A 19,902-nucleotide genomic window follows, 5' to 3' on the forward strand; every position below is an offset into this window, starting at 1 on the left:
AAACCCTACTTGAATCCTTGATTGAAAACCTTGTTTATTCTCTTTGAATCTTTCTAAATTTTGAACATGAAAATGCTTGCTAGTATCGTGCTTAGGGATATTTGATTTGTATACTAGGACTTGTGATCTAAGACTTCTAATATAACATCTTTCATAGTGAACTTGATTACTTGAATGAAATTATCAACTAAGGGTTTTTAAACCAAATCATACACGTTTTCAAAATCTCAACAACTTGTGATCACTAGAATATGTTTGTGATGTTCATGTTTGGTGAATTCAATTGTCACCTTAAATTGTTATATTGTGTGTGTACTACAAAGAGAGTCAACCGTAGGATTAGGACTACTTAGAAATGCCCTACATCATAAGTCTTCCGTTATTACAATATTTAGTATGTTGCATTTTAACCATTACTCTTTTATGGCTTTTTAGAGAGTATTTTCAAATTTTCATATATTTATGGATGTTTAATTTTTATTTTAATATTATTTTAAATGATAATTATATCAATGATACTAAAGGACATTTGATATTATAGCCAAGAGAGTTGCAAATAAAAGATGCGACTAACGTAGAGTGTGTTACAGCCCAAACCATGCGTCCCTCCTGCAGCCATCGTCCGCTACTCAATGAATCAATATTCCAGCCATCTGTCATCTCACCTTCCCGTTGTTGCATCACCATCCCCTTGCTGAAATCGCCCCTTTGCCTGCGTTTCTCACCCCAAAATTCATTAACGCAGAGTGCGTTGCAGCCCAACCTATGCGTTCCGCCGGTGACCATCGTCCGTTCATCGATGAATCAGTATTCTAGTCATCCATCATCACACCTTCCGGTCGTTGCATCACCATCCCCCGCGCAGAAATCACCCCTCCTGATACTCTCCCACAATGCTTTATAAATATAAACTCACCTCACTCTCGCCTCCCCCACCCCGATATTTCCACCTTAATTGATACTGACACTAGAGAGTTTGACAATCCAACGACCGCTCATCCGACTTTCCAACCAACATTTTGGATTCCTTCTTTCTGAACATGGGTTTCCTTGGAAGACAACAACATCTGAGGATCTAAGCTCCTAATTTTATCTTTGAGGTCAGTTAAAATCTATGTTTACAATGCTTTGAACAACCCCCATTTAATCCCACCGCATACTATAATCTGATCCCATAAGAAAACAAATCCATAATGATGCATGTGAAGTGTTCGATAAAATTATTATGAGAAATTTATATGAAATTTTTAATTATTTCTTGATGTTTAATATGTGTTTACAAAATTATTTAATTTTGTAATTATTATTATTTGATTTTTGTTACTATCAAAAATCGAATGACCTACTTAAATCGTTCATTGATCATGACTACTTGAAAAGAATCAAGTAAGAATGACTTGGAGGATCCGAGTGTACTTCGGAAATCACTCCATACCTAAGTAAGGGACTAATGGAAGGTTCTGTATTGCAAGAGTATAAAGAAGTAGAGATGAGTGTGATCCTTACCTCCTCTCGAAGTCCTCTTTTTATAGCGGTGGAGGTTGACCCTCAAGCAATTCGATATTGATGGGCATTATCGTACTTATGGGTGTTGTAGGAGTTTTATGGGTATTTATGTGGAGGTTTTAAGTGTAGTCTTGCAACCGCTCTTCTCATGAATGTGTGTATATTAAAGTTTGCACGTGAATTATATAGAGGGGTTTAATGGTGGATTTGTAAACGTTCCCCTTTATGAGTATTAATTTTGAGCATATTAGTTGCTCCTCATTAGTTTCAAATTTTTTAGACAAGTTTAAAAAGTTTGAATCTTTCTCTGTCAACTATTTCAGTCTTTCGATTTTTTTTTTTTTTTTTTGGGCCCAATTCTTTATATTTCGGCTCAATTCGAGCGGGTGAGCTAACATTTAGCTTTGTCCAAGCTGCATTTTTTCTTTGGTTGGCTCCATCCCAATTGTTCCCTTCACTGCTTAGCTTCATCCGATTGAGCCGCATGGGACTCTATTGGGCTTCGTATGAGCCTCCTTCAATCAACCCAATCCAAGCCGCGCCCTACTGCTTTTACGCTTCACCCCAACCATTTTGTTTCTTTAATCAACTCATATTCAAGCTGCTCCTTTCCATTGATTCGCTTCACCTAAGCCGTTTTGCTGCTCAGATCAGCTTGATTAGATTCGGACCACTACTATTTGGTGACATTTGAGCCGCATTGTTGCTCTTGTAGGCTTAATTTGAGTCGCCTTGGTACTCTAATCAGCTCCGTCCAAATCATTGGCTGCTCTGGTCGGCTTCATTTGAGCCGATTTCTTTTCTTTTCCAGCTTTATCTGAGCTAGTTCTTGCTCAACTCGGCTTCATCCGAGCTGATTTCTTATATCTTCTATCTTAATCCAAGCTGGTTCTTACTCTACTTGGCTTCATCCGAGCTAATAATTTGAGTTGCGTCTTGGGTAAATTTTTATCACCTATTCCAAACTTTGAGCCCTATTCGTCAATAGGGTTGGTCTTTTGAGCCTTTCAAGTTGTGCACATGAGTTGGCCCACTTTTCTAATCAGCGTTTAGTCTCTATTTGCTCATGAGTTGTGCTTATCAAGTAGGCTAGTCTTCGGGCCTCGTGAGCTCTAATAATCAATTGGGTCACTTTGCTGAGCAGTCCTCAATCTTTGTTTGCCTCATGAGATGTGCTCATCAAGTGGGCTGGTCTTTGAGTCTTATGAACTCTACTTATAAATTGGGTCACTCTGCTGAGCAATTGTTAGTCTCTCTTCTTCCTTATGAGTTATGCTCATCAAGTGGACTGGTCTTCAAGCCTCATGGGTTGTGCTGATCAGTTGGGTCAATATTCGGGCCTCATGAGTTGTGCTTATCAGTTGGGCCAATTTTTGGGCCTCATGGGCTGTGCTCATTTTTTGGGCCAGTTCTTCAAACCACATGAGTTGTGTTGATCTGTTGGGTCAGTTTTTCGAGCCTCATGAGTTGTGCTCATCAGTTGGGCCAATGTTTGGGCCTCATGAGTTATGTTCATCTGTATGGCCAATTTTCTGTGTCTCATGAGTTGTGCTCATCAATTGGGCCACAATGGTAAGTAGTGCTCATCAGTTGGGCCGGTCTTCAGGTCTCATGAGTTGTGCTATCTCTTGGGTCAGTGTTTGGGCCTCATGAGTTGTGCTAATCCATTGAGCCTTTCCTTTTCAAGTCGGTTCGACTCCTTCTTGTGGTCATCACTTCTTCGAGGTTGATGTACTTTTGGGCGCATATCATAAGCTCTCCCATGTTAACCGAGGGCTTCGTCCCAAGTGAATTTAGGAAATCCCCTAGCTGGAAGGTCGTTGTTAGGACTGCTACTACTATCCCATGATCCAAGCTCCGAATCTCTATGGTGGCATCCTAAAACAAGGCTCATCAGATGAGCCGAAGTTTTTGCTATATTCCGGCTACTGACGAAGTGTCCAGTAAATTACTGCTCCATTTAGGAAAAGGATCTAATGGAACCAAGTTTCAAAATTCAATATCATGCCTTGGCATTTCCTTTTAGAGTGACTGTAAAAGTTCGGTACATGATTGCATCAAGTACGCCTTGTAATTGCATTAGCACTCTAAAGGTGTCCAAGTGACCAATAGGATCGGAGAAACCATCGTACCCTTCAATATTCGACATTTTAAACTTGCTAGGTAAAGGAACATCCCTTACCTCTTTAGTGAAAGGAGGATTCGAAGATTTGACTGAGGACTCTCCTGTGAAGGGATTGTTGCGAACTTCCTTCATCATTTTTTCCAATTGTTCGATTCTTTTGAACTTTTCTTCTAGTTTGTGGGATCGTTTTTCATAGATACCCACGCTATTCGCATCTTCCACCTTACTCGTTGGATTAGAAGCCTTATCAACTACTTCTAGTAGGACTGCGACCTTCCCATATCACTCAAGTTTTACTCAATTAGCATGAGGAGCGAGTTCCTTATGATCCATTTTCTGTTGCAGGATCATGGTGAATGTGTTCTCCATCCTTTTCTAGAATGCAAGGAATTCGCTTCTTGTCACGTTGGAATTGCCAATTGGTGCGGAATATATGGACTCGGGTGATTGGTCACAACTGCACCCACAACAAGTTTTGATTTCGAGTTGTATGACGTGTCCATGATTAAGGATTGAAAAAACTTCCAAAAGATTCCCACAGACGGTGCCTAGCAGAGGAGGAAGGGGAGGCAACAAGGGAAAGAGAAGAAGAAAGAGAAATAACAAGTCCTGCTAATACGTGTCAAAATTTATAAATTTGTCACTGACTCACTTCTCTTTACAATAACTATTTATAAGTACTCAAAAAAATACTTATTTTGCTCTAAAAATAATTTTAGAAAAATACTTTTTGTAAAAAATTATTTATCTAAGTGCAAGTCAGATTCAACTTTTTGGACAAATAATTATTAAATTTATTTTCTTTTACAATAATTCTATATTTGAAAGAGGATCTAAATATGGATTTGTATAGATTTAAACATAAATATATTTTTTACATAATGAATGTAGAATGCCCCATAAATAAAGTAACAGTAGAAAGAAGTAGAAATGATAGTGATCCTTACCTCCTCTCCAAGTCCCCTTTTTATAGTGGTAGAGGTTGACCCTCCATTAATTCGATATTGATAGACATTATTGTACTTGTGGGGGTATAGAAGTTTTATAGGTATTTATATGGAAGTTTTAAGTGTAGTCTTGTAACCGCTCTTCTTATGAAAGTGTGTACATTAAAGTTTGTACGTCCGTTATGTAGAGGGATTTAATAGTTGATTCGTAACCGTTCCCCTTTATGAGTTAATTTTAGACATCAATATTAATGATCGATACTAATGTTCCCTTACTCCTTGGTTTCATTACTGTTAAGCAACACACTAATGAACTAGGGACGCGTGACTTAATCACAGGATAGAATTTTGCCACTTTATTTGTAGTACGTGTGGAATGTAGGAATGGATGTATGATGTTCGATGAAATGCCTGTGAGAGATTGTTTCAGAGTGTGAAGAAAGGAGCTACTTTTGGATTGCAGTATTTGAAAATTAGAATACAAGGTTAGTCTCGTTCCATTGAAATTATTTTTGATATTTTTAGGCCACAATTGATTTTTATTTTTCTTTTTGTGCTTACAAAAAGCATACATCATGAATCAGACCACATTTGGGTTAATTAAAGAGAACAACATGAAGTTGATTATCTTAAATAAATTATTCAATCATTTACATTTGTATTTTTGGACTATAGTATTTGAAAATCAGAATACAACAAGGTTAATGTTGTTCCCTTGAGATTATCCTGATATTTTAGGCCACAATTGATTTTCACTTTGCTCTTTATGCTTACAAACTGCATATATTATGAATCAAGCCACATTTGGGTTAATTAATATAAAGAGAATAACATGGAGTTGATCCTTACCTCTTCTTTAAGTCCCCCTTTTATAGTAGTAGAATTTGACCCTCCATCGATATTTGATGGGCATTATTCTTACCTCTTCTTTAAGTCCCCCTTTTATAGTAGTAGAATTTGACCCTCCATCGATATTTGATGGGCATTATTGTAATCGTAGGGGATTATAGGATTTTTAATGAGTCTATATGGAAATTTTAAATGTAGCCTTGGAACTCATTAATGTGTGTATTTTCAAGATTCGCAACTGTTCCCCTGAGTATTAATTTTGGACATATTAATATTAATAATTAATGAATTAGGGAGGCGTGACTTATATCGCAGGAGTATAATATAGAATTTTGCCACTTTATTTGTAGTATGTGTGAAATGTAGAAATGCATGTATGATTCGATTAAATGCTGAGAGGGATTGTTTCATAGTGTGTTCACATTTCCATTTTCGTAGCATTGAACCAAGACCGTTGCTATTTTTAGACTGTAGTATTTGAAAATTAGAATACAATTAAGGTTAGTCTTGTTCCATTGAAATTAATTTTGTTATTTAGGCCACAAATGGTTTTCATTTTGCTTTTGGTGCTTACAACTGCATAATATTATCAATCAAACCACAATTGGATTAATTAAAATAAAGAGTAACATAAGAGTTGACTATCTAAAATAAATTATTCAATCATTTACGGTTCTGATTTTGGGCTAGTATTTGAAAATCACAATTAGGGTAATGTTGTTCCATTGAGATTATCCTGATTTCTTAGGCCACAATTGATAATTACGGATCGCAGAAATATTTTGGTATAATCAAAATTATACTTCGAAAGAAAATAAACTAACATTCTTATAATTAGGGATATCAAATTACTAAGTGCAATTTCTAAACAAACACAAGATCTTGATGCTTGGTCATCTCCAAAACCACCACAAATCGGCAGAAATCTAAACATTCAGAAATCTCAATCGAGAAATAAAAAAAAAACAAACAAGATCGTAAGACTATCAAATTGAGCAAACATTTTTTCATTTCAGAAATCGATTAACACCTAGGATAGTGATATTTGAACTATGGACAGGAGAGATCCATCGGTCAAAAAAGTGCGAACACGAAACACAAAATCATAACAAGAAAACATCTTCAGAACATCAAAGCAAAACTAGAACACTCATCATAACATTCAACCCTAGCGCTAAAGATTCAGTTCCTCCAGCTTCCGTCGGTACCACCACCGCTTCTAGAATAGCGGGATCCACCGTCACCATAACCGCGTTCACGTCCGCCGCCGTATCCACCGTCACCATAACTGCGATCACGCCCACCACCATAACCGCCACCACCATATCCACCACCACGGCTGTAACCGCCGCCATCGCGACGGCTGTAGCCACCACCTCCGCCACCACTTCCACGGTTGTAGCCGCCACCTCCGCCTCGGGCCTGAGCCTCGTTAACGGTGATTCTACGGCCATCAAGATCCTGGCCGTTCATTGCTTCAATGGCGTCTTTCATCGACTTCTCGTTGCTGAAGGTCACAAATCCGAATCCCCTCGACCTCCCAGTGTCCCGATCGTTAATGATCTGTAGATTAAACATAGAACCGCCGGATCAGAACAGATCCTTCAGTAGCAATCACAAGAAAACAGATCTAAAACATTAAAATCGATCGATCTTCGTCTTTTAATAAAAGATGAAGATGAACGTACCGTTTACGGCGAATTAATTTAAGTATCAAAGATCATAGTTAACACAGAGAGATAGCACAGATCAAGAGAAAGTCACGTAATCAGATTAACAGTAAACAGATCAGTTCAGTTCAGATGAACCAAGCCGCTGAATCGGGACAGATCCGATCTCTGCGACGGACCAAAACAGACCTTCGATTCGATAATCTCGCCGTAAGGACTGAAAGCCGAAGTCAGGGATTGCTCGTCGGTAGCCCATTCGAGCCCTCCGACGAAGCATCTGTACTCAACGTCTGCCATCACAATATAAATGATTAAAGTGAAGAAAGCAGTAAAGAAAACCCTAGAGAAGAAAAGGGAAGCACGATCTTCTGCAAGGGCTCAAACCCTAATTTTATAGCGATGATATTGGCTAACTATGGTTAATTTGATCAGCGTGCGCATTGCGCACTCGCGTCGCCGTGCTAACTACGGTTAGCTTCCTGTTTGGTTGTGGGCAATATTCTATCCCGATTAAAATCTTCAAAATCAGAACCTACCAAAATTTTTTAAAAATATAATTTACAATTATTTATTGATAAGAATTATAAAATACCTAAGCTATTAAAATATTAAATACAACTTTCAAAAAGTCTAAATCAAAATCATTATAATGTATAACTGTTTTAGTAATAAATATTCTCAAAAATAAACCATAAGAGACTATATTGCATTAGTATGACTGGTCATGTTTATTTATTTATTTTACATTAATTCAAACTTTATTCAACTAATTTTTTTAGATTTATGTCATTTCTCAATTATTATTATTGTCAGATGCTTCAAACAAAGAAGTTTTATATTTGACCTGTTTAGTAAACAAACTTGAACTTGTTCATTTAATTTATGAATCAAGGTAAGTTTTATTTATATTTGACTTTTTTATTATCCATGGGCTTAAGCAAGTTTAAAAAAGTCAAATCTAATATTATTAAACTTTTTATTAATAATAGTAGGTTTAAAATTAAATTCGAATATTCATTAATGTAAATTCTCTAATCATTTGCAGTTAATATTGAAATACTTGAACTTGTGTTTTATTACCTTGTACTTATGAATAAATTTTATAGGCTAAATAAAAAAAATGTGATTTAGGGTTTACTAGCAAAAAATACTTAAAAACAAACAAACAAACAAACTCAGTTCAGCTGTGTACTAGGGTAAGTGTCTTGAGATGGGTCATGAGAGGTGAGTTGGCCGAACGTCTAACTCGACTGTAAATAAGTTGTGTCTACATCTGATTAACCTAGATGGCGAACCAGGGGGAAGGTCGTCTCTCTGTGGGTTTGGTGCCGCAACGAGAGGTCCGAAGGATTCATCGGTAGTAAGAGTTCCCACGTAAAATCAAAAGAAAAAAATATTAAAAAAAAAGCATATGAACTTATTTGATGAGCTAACTCATGTGTCAAATTATTTGTGTGCTTATAAATAACAAAATCATAAGATAAGCTAAAAAAATTTAACCTACAAGTTTAACAATTCAAGCATCATCTAGCTTAAACTCGATTTATTTGGTTTTTGAGTTTCAAACTTAAGTTTAACTTTAACTCATTTATTTTAATAAACGAGATCAAATCAATTATTTTTCTTGCAAAACACCGAATATCTCGTGAACAACTTAGCCTAGGATCCCCTTCATATATATATTATCCTTAGTTGGTCAATAATTACCCTATAACTTTTTTCTAACTGTTGAGGAAGACAACAAATTAAGGAGCAAATATAAGGCCCCAATTACGTGATATTTCCTTTGAGAAAGTTTAGCAAATCTTCTTACTATAGAAAGGAGCGTGGAAATTGATTTAGGATTGATTTTAAATTTACTCCATCATTCCCCAATTACAAGTATAAATAGAGGTTGTAAGTGTTGTAAAATATATAATTGAATAGAGTTATTTTTTTAATATTATTCTTCCTCTATTTCTATATTTCTTTTATTCCTATGGTCCGTTTTACTCTAATTTTAACATGGTATCAGAGCGGGTTTGTCGAACCTTTGCTCCGATTGTATGGTGAGCTCACCACCAGCTCTACCATCGACGAAAACGAAGGAACCGTCACTCCTTCACTGCAGATTGCTGGCGCTGACCAAGCCTTCCCTATTTAATCTTCGTCTCTGCTATCAACGACCTCCGATGTTGTTGTCTCTATCGTCATTCTTCCTTGAAGTGTTTGACATCGTTATCAGCGTCTCTGTCAACTTCATTCTCTGACATCGTCTTCCTCAATCAACTCGTTGCTCTTTTAGAACTGCGCCTTCATGGATTAGTGATGCATCTTGAGTAATCCTCTTTACGCTCTGCCGTCCAATTTGACGTCATCTCTTGATTGTCTTCGTCATCGTCTTTAACAAATCAGAGAACACGTTTGTTCGTCTGAATTAGAGGTTGAAGATGACCTTCTTTTCATAGCTACAAATCCAAGCCCAGGCGACCCACACCAGGAAGCCGAATCCCTACGACCCGTGCCCCGGTTCAGACTGTGCCCCGATCCGGTCTAATCCCGACCCAGTCTGACCCGAAAAAAAAAAAAAGGTTTCATTTTTCGCAATCCATGACACACCAAGTAGGTAGTGTCAACTCTTCATTGGCAGATACGTCTAATAATGATCATTTGTGGATTCTTGACAGTGGTGCAACCGATCATATGGTTTTCACACCCACTATTTTGACCCAATCTTTTCAAGTCCATGGTCCGACAGTCCAATTACCAGATGGCTCCCATGCCACCGTTACTCTTATTGGATCAGTTCGCTTCTCTCCCACTCTCACTTTAGATAATGTTCTTTATGTCCCGACCTTTCATTTCAACCTAATTTCCGTTCTTAAGTTTTGCAAGATACACCATTGTCTTATTATCTTTTCTTCTGATTTCTGTTTTATTCACATGCCCACATTTATACACTGAAACCTAAGGTATAGTCCCAAGAGAGGGTGAATTGGGTTATTAAAAATTTTTCTTTTAAGTCCCTTTTTAAAATGTTAACCTTTTATAATTCTTTTTAAAGACTTCTTATTTTCTTGTTGATTAGGCAATCCACACGAAAAACTTACATAGTCTATTCAATCCACATCCACAACATAAACAACCAAATAATCAATTATTCAAACCAATCAAACACAATATGAGTAATCAATTAAAGTATGCTTTGCAGTATTCAGCTTAATTATTAGCAACCCTGTATATGACTGTGCAAGTCCTATAGTTGGCATTTGAACTAAAGATTAAAATAACATCCAATCACTCTTTTCAATAACTCAGATTTTAAATAAACCCTTAGTTAAAAGAATTTAGGAGTTGATTAACCAACGTACTCCCTTTCGGTTTCCGCAATCAATGATGATCAACCCAATCAATTTTAATCTTAGGTCTATTTAACATCCAAGGTTGTTTGTAAGATTAACACATCTACGCAGTTTATATTGTTGCTAGAATTTAAAGAGAATAAGATAAGAGAGTGACACGATGTTTTTATGAGGTTTGGCCTACCCCAGCCTATGTCCTCGCCTTATATCAACCACCTAAGGATTCCACTATACCTTATTCCTTCTGAGTGGAACAAAAAACCTTTACAATAACCAACCTCTTTTTCAGGAAGAGAAACCTCTCCAAACAATAACCTATACTTGGTGCAACGATCCAACTATACCTTGAACCGTCAAAGATCTAGTAGAAATGAACGGATATCTGCATACAAAAACACTCTCAAACACAGAGCAAGTTGCACAAATTAAATCACTAATCGTACTTCAAAACCAAAACTAAATAGAAAATATGAAGCTCAAGGTTTAGAAGTCACCAATAGTTCTTTCTTATTGATATAGAAATTTTAGTTGCAAATCAGAACCAAAGCTTTTTAATCAACCAGCAATTTCGTAGAGTTTCCCCAAGCAAGAGTGTGAGCAAGTATAAGTTTTAAAAGAGTTTTAGCGTAGAAATCGTGTATTGCTTGAGCGTATATTTTCATTGAGTAAGAGAGGTATTTATAGACTTCTTAAAGAAAAGTTTCCTCATTTAACAAGTTGACATGGAGTATTTAGGTAATTTTTCAAAAGATATTAAATCATAGAATTAATTTTGAAAAACTTCTCATATAGTTCAAAATTCAAAATCTTTGAATAGTCAGTCGGCTGACTCACTCAGCTGGGTCATTTTTATACTAGTCAGTCGGCTGGACAGGCGGTTGATAGCATTATGTCTCTCAAAAAATTAATTTTGATAAATTGTCACTCGACTAACTAAACTATGTTCAAAATAGTTAGTCAGCTAGACAGACTAAGGAGTCAATCGGCTGACTGGTCCCAGTTCAAAAATGGTCAGTCAACTGACCAGTCCTCTTTTTCATTTTTGATTTTTAAACTATAGTTCATTTTGAAAAGCTCAAGTACCACTCTTTCAAAATCATTTTCAAGAGTTTTAGAAGAAATGGTTTCTAAGTCTTCTTATTCTAAAGAGCTTCACATATCTAAATAATAATGAATTTGAAATACTTACAAATATTCTTCTAAACATAATCTCCTTAATCACTAGGTCTTGTAGTCTTTTGAGGTTCAATCATTACTTTAAGTTCTGTCAAACCTTTAAGCTCTTCATGTGTCTTTTATTTTTTCAATATTCTTATAAGCTTTCATTTAATTGTCTTTGATTTACAGCTTGCTTTCCTGATTAATCATGAGTGTCCTTTGGCTTGGTCCTGAAATAAAGTCACTCAATAACACATGTTAAAACATCCTTCATTTGTTATCATTAAAACAAGATTGAAAACCTTAGTTAGGCCAATAATCTCTTCCTTTTTTATGATGACAAACGAGGAACAGAGATGAGGGTTCCTATGAAAAGGCTCCCCTTTACTGTAAGCATTCTTTCAATATTTTAAAAATGTGACATCAATTTTAATTTTTCAACATTTTAAGCATGTGACATCAGTCATATATTATGTGAAAAATGTCAATGTGTTCTAAGTCAAAATCAAGGATATTCAATATACAAGTAACATACTCAACATAAGATTAAGGATATATGGATATACATAAAGAGTATTCATACCGAGCATGTGGCTATTCAATATGGCATACATACTTAATATGACTATTATGGCATACAAACTTAACATGACTATTATGGCTTACAAACTTAACATTTCATTACATCTTTGCTTTTCTCAGATTTTTCCCCCTTTGGACATCACTCAAAAACAAGGGGAAAGAAATAAATCATACAAACAAAGCTACCAAACAAAGTGTTTATGGATGAAAGGAAGCTGAGGAAAGGGAGAGAGTGAGAGCACACGAAGAGACAAACCCTAGGTCAGTTGACTGACTACTCGAATGGCTCGAGTTTTTATAAACGAGCCTAGGGTTTTTCCTTCAGTCAATCGGCTAACCTCAGGGTCAGTTGGCTAACCTTAGGGTCAATTGGCTGACTGCTTTCTATTTCAGGAAGAATAATTTAGTCAGTCGGTTGACTTAAGAGTCAGTTGACTGACTGGCCTCTATTCCAAGAAAACTAATTCAGTCAGTCGACTGACTTTAGAGTCAGTTGGCTGACTGTAGATTTTTTTTTAAGCTTTTTCCTTTCACTTAATTTCTCTACTATGTAGTAGACCAAGCTCTCTTCTAATGATTATGAATCTATCTTTTGAGAGAGGTTTAGTGAGGATATCAGCCCATTGATCATTTGTATTGATAAATTCTAGAATGATGTCTTCTTTTTGAACATGATCTCTTAGGAAGTGATGTCTTATGTCAATGTGCTTGGTTCTTGAGTGTGAAATGAGATTTTTAGATATGTTTATCACACTCGTATTATCACACTTAATTGGAATAGTTGTGTATTCTAAGTTAAAATCTCTTAACTGTTGTTTCATATATAGTGTTTGTGCACAGCAACTCTCGGCTGCTACATATTCAGCCTCAGCAGTTGATAAAACTACGGAGTTTTGTTTCTTAGAGAACCAAGAGACTAATGATCTTCCTAGGAAGTGACATGTACCACTCATGCCACTTATACTCTTTCTATATATTTTACACCCTGCATAGTCTGCATCTGAATAACTAATCATTTCAAATCCGGTGTCCTTAGGATACCATAGTCCTAAGTCCATGGTGCCTATTGAAAAGAATCTTCCCAGGAGTCTCATGGTAGCTTCAAATCATCGAACCGAGCTAAATTCAGCCGAAATCGAAGAGAGAAGGCAGATGAGCCATGGGTAGAGAGAGAGAAACTGAAGAAAATAAAATTCCTCTGCTAAAATATGATGTTTCCCTATTTATAAGCAACTTGCCACGTGGCCTTGTCAACAAGACATCTGGACTCATCAACGAGCCCAAGAACACCACTCGTAGACGAGACCGGGAGCTTATCGATGAAATTTAGAATTTTGTGAACCTCTCTCGATAAATCCTCGTCGACGTGACAAATATACTTGACGACGAGGCTCAGAAGATTACTCGTCGACAAGAAAATCTAGCTCGTCGACGAGTGCCTGCTTATTACCTTTTAAAATTTCTTTTCCCCCTTTCTTCTATTTTCCTTTTTCATTTTATTATCTTTCTTATTATTTTACATATTTAAAATTTTCCAGGTTGTTACATCTATGATCTTAAGAGAAGAATTGAGGATCAAGACAAAATCATCTACAACCTCACTAAAGGAAAAGAAAATTTTGATAGAATGATTAGTGCACAAAGAATGTCTTTGAACAAAGAAGGCATAGGGTTTAATGGAGTTGAAAATATAAGGAAAAAGAACCTCTATATGGGGTACTTTACAAAAGCCTCCAAAGACTATGTTAGCACCTCCTCTAATGCTTATACTCACACTACATTTTTTCTATGTAAGAAGAAGGGACATATTAAGTTTGAAGAAGGGACATATTAAAGAGAAAAGATGTAAAAATTAAACAAGTTTGGAAAATAAAAGAAACACATCTTGTTAAACCAACCGGACCCAAGAAAGTATGGGTACCAAGATGAAATACTAGTTCATAAACCATAGATTTTAGGTATTCTCTTATTAGGAGTTAAGAAAGCGAAAATTATGCTGAAATGAAATGGATTTGAAATGACTCAACAACCTATAGAATTTAAGTTAACCAATCCTAAAAGAAATAATGTGATAATCATATACGTGCTCTGATAATAGACATGCTTAAGTACTTAACTCATAAAATATAAATAGATATGTCTACCTTAAATATTTGATGCATAATCTGTAAGTCTATATTAACTATGCATATCATGGTGAATATTTCAGCTATAACTAAAGGAATGAAAAAGCATAACCTTAGATGAACAGTTATAAGTACTTAAGGTTTAATTTATTTTTATTTTTTTTGAGCATAACATATAATATTATGTGCACATACTTGAGATTTACAAAATCAATCACTAACAAAGCTCATACGTAAAAAATATGAAATACTGCTAATTAAGGTATTGTAGGTGCAATGAACTTGTTTTATGCTCATAGCATATGGCTTATTCAAAAAGAAAATTCTCCTTGATCTAATCTATGGAAAATCATTTCATAATACAAGGATATTAGATGTTGTTGACCTAATAGGTCATACCCGATTTTGATAATGACAACTACTAAGGTATTTAATGTCTATCAAGTTTGTGTGCAGGTCCATATGAGCAAATAAAAAAAAAAAAAAAATGAAGACTCCAAGTCTAAAGACCGAGAAGATTTTTTTTTTATTATAATCTATATTAATTCGGGTCTATAATAGTAATTCGAGTCTGTAATAGTAAATAGGAAATGATCTGTAATAATCAATACATTACATGCACGATAAGTTCTAGTAAGCTTAAAATGACATGGAGTGACCTTAGGACCCTCATGTCTGCATTAAAATATGCCCTATTGAATTAAATTCAATCATCATATGAATAGGAATAATCTTATAAAGGGACTAGGACCGAAATGCTCGAAAAAGGCATGTTCGGTCGACCGAACTGTAATGCACAGAAGTATTCGGTCGACCGAACCTTCACCAAGTCAACATTTTGACCCTTCGGTCGACCAAACCGAAAATGAGTTGTAATGCTCTGGTCGACTGAACCGACACGTGGGGTGTTCCCAACCACCTGGTTGACTGAACTTTCAATACAAATCATGGCTGATGGACCGAACACCCATGTTCGGTCAACCGAACTCACTTCGGTCGACTGAACCTCGAAGGTTCAGGAATCACCTTATGAATGGCCGACCGAACACTTAGTTCAAATTTTCCCTGGTCGACCAAACTGAGCACTTCGGTGGACCGAACTCTCAAGTCGTTCGACCAGTCCTTTCAGGTTGTCTGAATTTACCGAGGTTAAAACACTGTCAAATATTATTAACCTCACTTAAACTTTTTTAAAAATGACATATATGTCCCCAATAGTTATAATTTTCACCTTTTCTATATATAGGGGCTCATTTGTGAAAATTAAGCAGAGATTAGCAAAATCATTAGTGAAAAATCTTCTCAAATTCAAATAGCCTATTTTTCCTATACTACTTCAAATACTCTCATACACTCCTTCCTTTGATCAATCAAAGTATTGTGAGAGTTCTTTTTGTGCTAGTCCTCTATTGTAAATTGCTTAATACTCTCATTTGTGCTATTGTTGATTGTTATTGATTTTGGAGAATTAAGCAAGAGTTTTTCCACAGATTTAACTTGATAAATCTTGTGTTGGGAAAAACTCATTAGCTTGAGGATCTTAGCATTGATATTGCAAGATTCCTTAAGCATTCTTTTTGTGTGCAAAATATTTTACAAAGCTTGATTTCAAACAACTCTTGTGCTTGATACAATTTGAGAAAATATTTTTGAGTTCATTTGAATATTATTACTAGCATCTTTGAAACTCTAATCTGATATTGAGATTTGATATAATTTGCTTTAAAAGATTAGCTTGCTTGTACACTCTTGTGCATATTTGAGATTATCATTGTATTAAGTGTAGATTGCACATATACACCACTGAGCTTATCGTTTTTACATGTTTGGTGTGTATTGATTTGTGATTGTACTTAGTGGTACATATCAACTTGTGTAAGAAGCATTTCCATTTACATAAATTTTATATTTGTTGTATTTTAGGCGTGAGCCTGAAGAGGGAGACTAGCCCTGTTGAATATTCCTGGATTGGCTTAGACCCGATTAGGAAAGCTAGGTACACCATCCTAGTAAGGTGCAATTGTAGGTTGAGGTCAGCCCTGTGAATTGACCTGGTTGTAACTGGTGTCGCTCCACCTGTTAAGTGAGCATTACTGGAATCCTCGGGCTTACGAGTTAGAGGCAGGGACGTAGGCACAATTGGCCAAACCCCAATACATATCGTGTGTGCATTTTATTTTTTTGTAATTTATTTACCGCACGTGTATGTGATATTGTGAATGTTGCACATGATTTAATTTTCGCACGTTTTATTTTTCTGCACATTTGGAACTGTATAGACAGACCCTAGGTTGTGAATATACTGCTGCTATTTAGTTTAACCTAGGTAGAAAGTTTAAAATTCCAATTCACCCCCCTCTTGAGAATACACCAAAGTTAACAGATATGTTGAAATAGGGGATAAGGACAAGTTTCTAAGCTTATTGATACTTATCATATTGAAACAAAATAATATTGTTGACCACAATCAATGGATGAATTTTCCAAGGCTTATTTGTCTTGAGTTGTACCTTGCATTAGAATACATATGCTTATTGATAACCTTCTTTATTAATGTCAAAAATGGGAGAAAGAGAGTTGATTTTAAAAATTGGTATCTACAAACATAAATTGATATCCATAAGTAGCTCATGATATAATATTACTATTGATATCTATGAAACATATTGGTATCCATGAGTATGTTAATTGATACTTGAGCATCACAACATATTTGTATTCATAAGCATGTTATGATATTGACATGATTCTCGATATTGGTATCCATGAGCACTTACATGAAATAATTAATATTTGAAGCATGACATGATCAATTTAAAAGCATAATTGGTATCTTCATAATATATAGTTTTTACTTCAAATGAAAGTTTGAATTTATTAAATATAAGAAACATTTCATTTAGGGGGAGTAAGACTTGTTAAATAATGATATCATGATTTATGGAAATCATTGAAAATTGTGATATACCAATCTTTTGTATTTTTTCATGCTGCTTTGGAAACTTATTGTCTATCTTTTTATGCATGATAAATGCAAAGCTTCTGTTTTGAGCCTTCACTAAATCTATACTTTTGCTTACAGTTGCTCATTGTCTTGGTATTTATATATTTTTCTTGATATTTTTCTTTTTTTGATTGATGTCAAAAGGGGGAGAAGTTTTGGACAAAAAGTTGAGCATGATATTGAATTTAATATTGTTAAGTTGATGCTTAATTATAAAGGGGAGCCTTTTAAAGGCTTACTCATTTTTTGCATCTTATTTGTTATCATCAAAAAGGGGGAGATTGTTGGCCTAACATGGCTTACTAATCTTATTTTGATGATATCAAATAAAATGTTATTTAACATGTTTGAGTTGTGAATATTAATCTTCATGTAACAGAAATTTAAAGTTCAAGATCAAGTAATCACAAGAGTACAACGAAAACATACAAACAAGTGGTTCAAGCAAAACTCAGCTCAAAGGATGACAAAGCTCTAAGATTGACAGATATCATGAAAGCTTAAAGTTTGTCAAATATCATGGAAGCTCAAAGTATGTTGAAAACTCAAGAAATGACTCAAAGCAAGGACATACATGAAGACTCCAAGAGTTGAAGGATTTAAAGTCTTAAGGAAGTCTTATGTAAGTACTTCAAGTAAAACTCAATATAAAAACATTGAAGCTCTTTAGGAAAAATTAAAAATCCTAGAAACCATTTTTTAAAGACCTTGAAATATAATTTCCAAAGTTATAAATTATGAAGGTATCAAGAGAAAAGAGTTTGTAAAATCAAAATCTTAAAAAACAAGTGTTTTTGAAATCATCAGACGCCTAACCAAAAACCCACAGGCGACTGATTCTTTTTATGTTTTTTAGACTGGCAGACAGAAAGGTGATAGGCGCCTCACGATAGCCAGACAGGCACCTGCCTTGTCAACTAAGGCGACTACCAATGTTTTGACAAGCGATTGCTAATGTTCTGACTTTCAAATTTAACTAAGACAGACACCTGACCATGCATGACAGGCGACTACCACTTGAGAGATTTTTAAAAATTACTAACAGGAAAGTTTCAAAAATTGGTTTCTTGGGCTCCAAACTTTTTGCAAACTTGAGCAACACTCCAAGTAAACTTGAGGAATAAGGAATTAAATTTTTAAACTCTATATATAGTTCCCAAAACAAAGATTTTTATCACCAAGAAATATTTTCAGCAACTACATACTCTCAAGTGCTCTCAATTCACAAAGGCTATCTTGCTCACATCTTGCTATTCTCTTAACTAAGTTCTTGCTGATCTTCTCACACCGAAATTGAGCTTTAAAGTTTGAATCTTTCATTCAAAGAAAGATTATATCAGTAATAGGTTTAAGGTGAGCTTCAATTTCTCTACATTGAGATTTATATTGAAGTATATTTTGTGCTTATAGTTGTACTAAGAGCATCTTTTGTACACAAGTTCTTGTTCTTGTTCTTGTAGTTCTTGACGGTTTAGGGCTATCGGATCGTTGTAACCAAGCGTGGGGTATCACTTGGAGAGGCGTTGCTCTAGCCTTATGAAGGAGTGACCGAGTGTGGGGTATGACTTGGAGAGGCGTTACTCTAGCCTAGCGAAGGAATGTTTAAGCGTGGGGTATTGCTTGTAACAGTTTGTTCCACCTGAAAAGGAATGGTATAGTGGAATCTTTTGGTGGTATTGGCCAAAGCCGAGGACATAATATGGGGATAAGTCGAACCTCGTAAAAAACGTGTTTTCACTCTCCTTCCTTATTCTCTTTACTTTTCAGCATATATACTTTGTTGTGTGTGAATGTAAAGTGCAGTTAGCAAAAGTTAAGAACTGAGAAGAACAAGAAGACTCTTAATAAAAGAAAGTACGTTTTGATTAAATGTTTGGAAAAAACTAAAAAGGGAGTACGTTGTTTAATCGTTTGCGAAAATCTTTATTAAAAGAAGTGCAAACAATTTCATTTAATACAGGGCTTGAAACATACTCATACATTCACAAGGTTGCAAAACTTGAAAGTGCTGAAGAGCTGCATACTTTATCCTAATTTGGTATCTTTGGTTGTTTATTTTAAAGTTGTTGATTGGTTGTTGGTTGATTGTTTAAAGTTTTGATTACTTGTGTTGTATTTTGGTTTGTGGATTGAATAAGTAAATAAGCCTATGTTGTGTGATTGTTAAATTATCAAAAGGGTTAAGAATTCTTGAAAAGAATTAAAAAAAAATTTTATAACCCAATTCATCCCCCCTCTTAGGACTACACCTCAACTTTCACAATGGGTAAGAAGTTTGTCATTATCTGAATATGCTGCCATTTTTTGGCAATACATCTTCAAATGAGTCAAGGGACACCTTGAACCATTAAACTTCTCAAAATCTAACACTTTGAATTTTGGAGGCAAGACCACATTTGGCACTAGACACATATTGAATGCGTCAACTGAACCAAACACATTTGTTCCCTCCATCACCCTTGGGTGTTCCTCTAACACCTCGTATTTACGATTAAACTCCAAGCTTGGAGTTTTCTCCTTGCTTGCTTCCTTCTCCCCAAAATCATGAATTACAATTGGTGGTGTCCCCATTGACGGGAACCCTGACACTAGTA

General features: G+C 35.4%; 1 protein-coding gene and 1 long non-coding RNA gene across 2 annotated transcripts; one reads left to right on the forward strand and one right to left on the reverse strand.

The window, feature by feature from the left end:
* Positions 1–549: 549 nt before the first annotated feature.
* Positions 550–19,178, forward strand: LOC131156214 (uncharacterized). Its single transcript, XR_009136931.1, has 2 exons — positions 550–1,100; positions 17,688–19,178. It is a non-coding gene; the product is annotated as an uncharacterized LOC131156214 (long non-coding RNA).
* On the reverse strand, positions 6,419–7,542 carry LOC131156213 (small RNA binding protein 1-like). The gene is made up of 2 exons (XM_058109727.1): positions 7,287–7,542; positions 6,419–6,990 (listed from the first exon to the last, which is right to left on the reverse strand). Exons 1-2 carry the CDS (start codon positions 7,392–7,394, stop codon positions 6,610–6,612), a joined length of 489 nt encoding a protein of 162 aa, XP_057965710.1. The 5' UTR covers positions 7,395–7,542; the 3' UTR covers positions 6,419–6,609.
* Positions 19,179–19,902: the final 724 nt, after the last annotated feature.

This window comes from Malania oleifera, chromosome 5 (genome assembly GCF_029873635.1).
Source record: "Malania oleifera isolate guangnan ecotype guangnan chromosome 5, ASM2987363v1, whole genome shotgun sequence".
Lineage (NCBI taxonomy): Eukaryota > Viridiplantae > Streptophyta > Magnoliopsida > Santalales > Ximeniaceae > Malania > Malania oleifera.

Coding starts and splice junctions, on each gene's coding strand:
- LOC131156213 (XM_058109727.1), bottom strand. CDS start 7,394: ATGGCAGACGTTGAGTACAGATGCTTCGTCGGAGGGCTCGAATGGGCT. Junction 6,991..7,286: donor GCGAGATTATCGAATCGAAG/GTCTGTTTTGGT, acceptor TTTAATCTACAG/ATCATTAACGATCGGGACAC.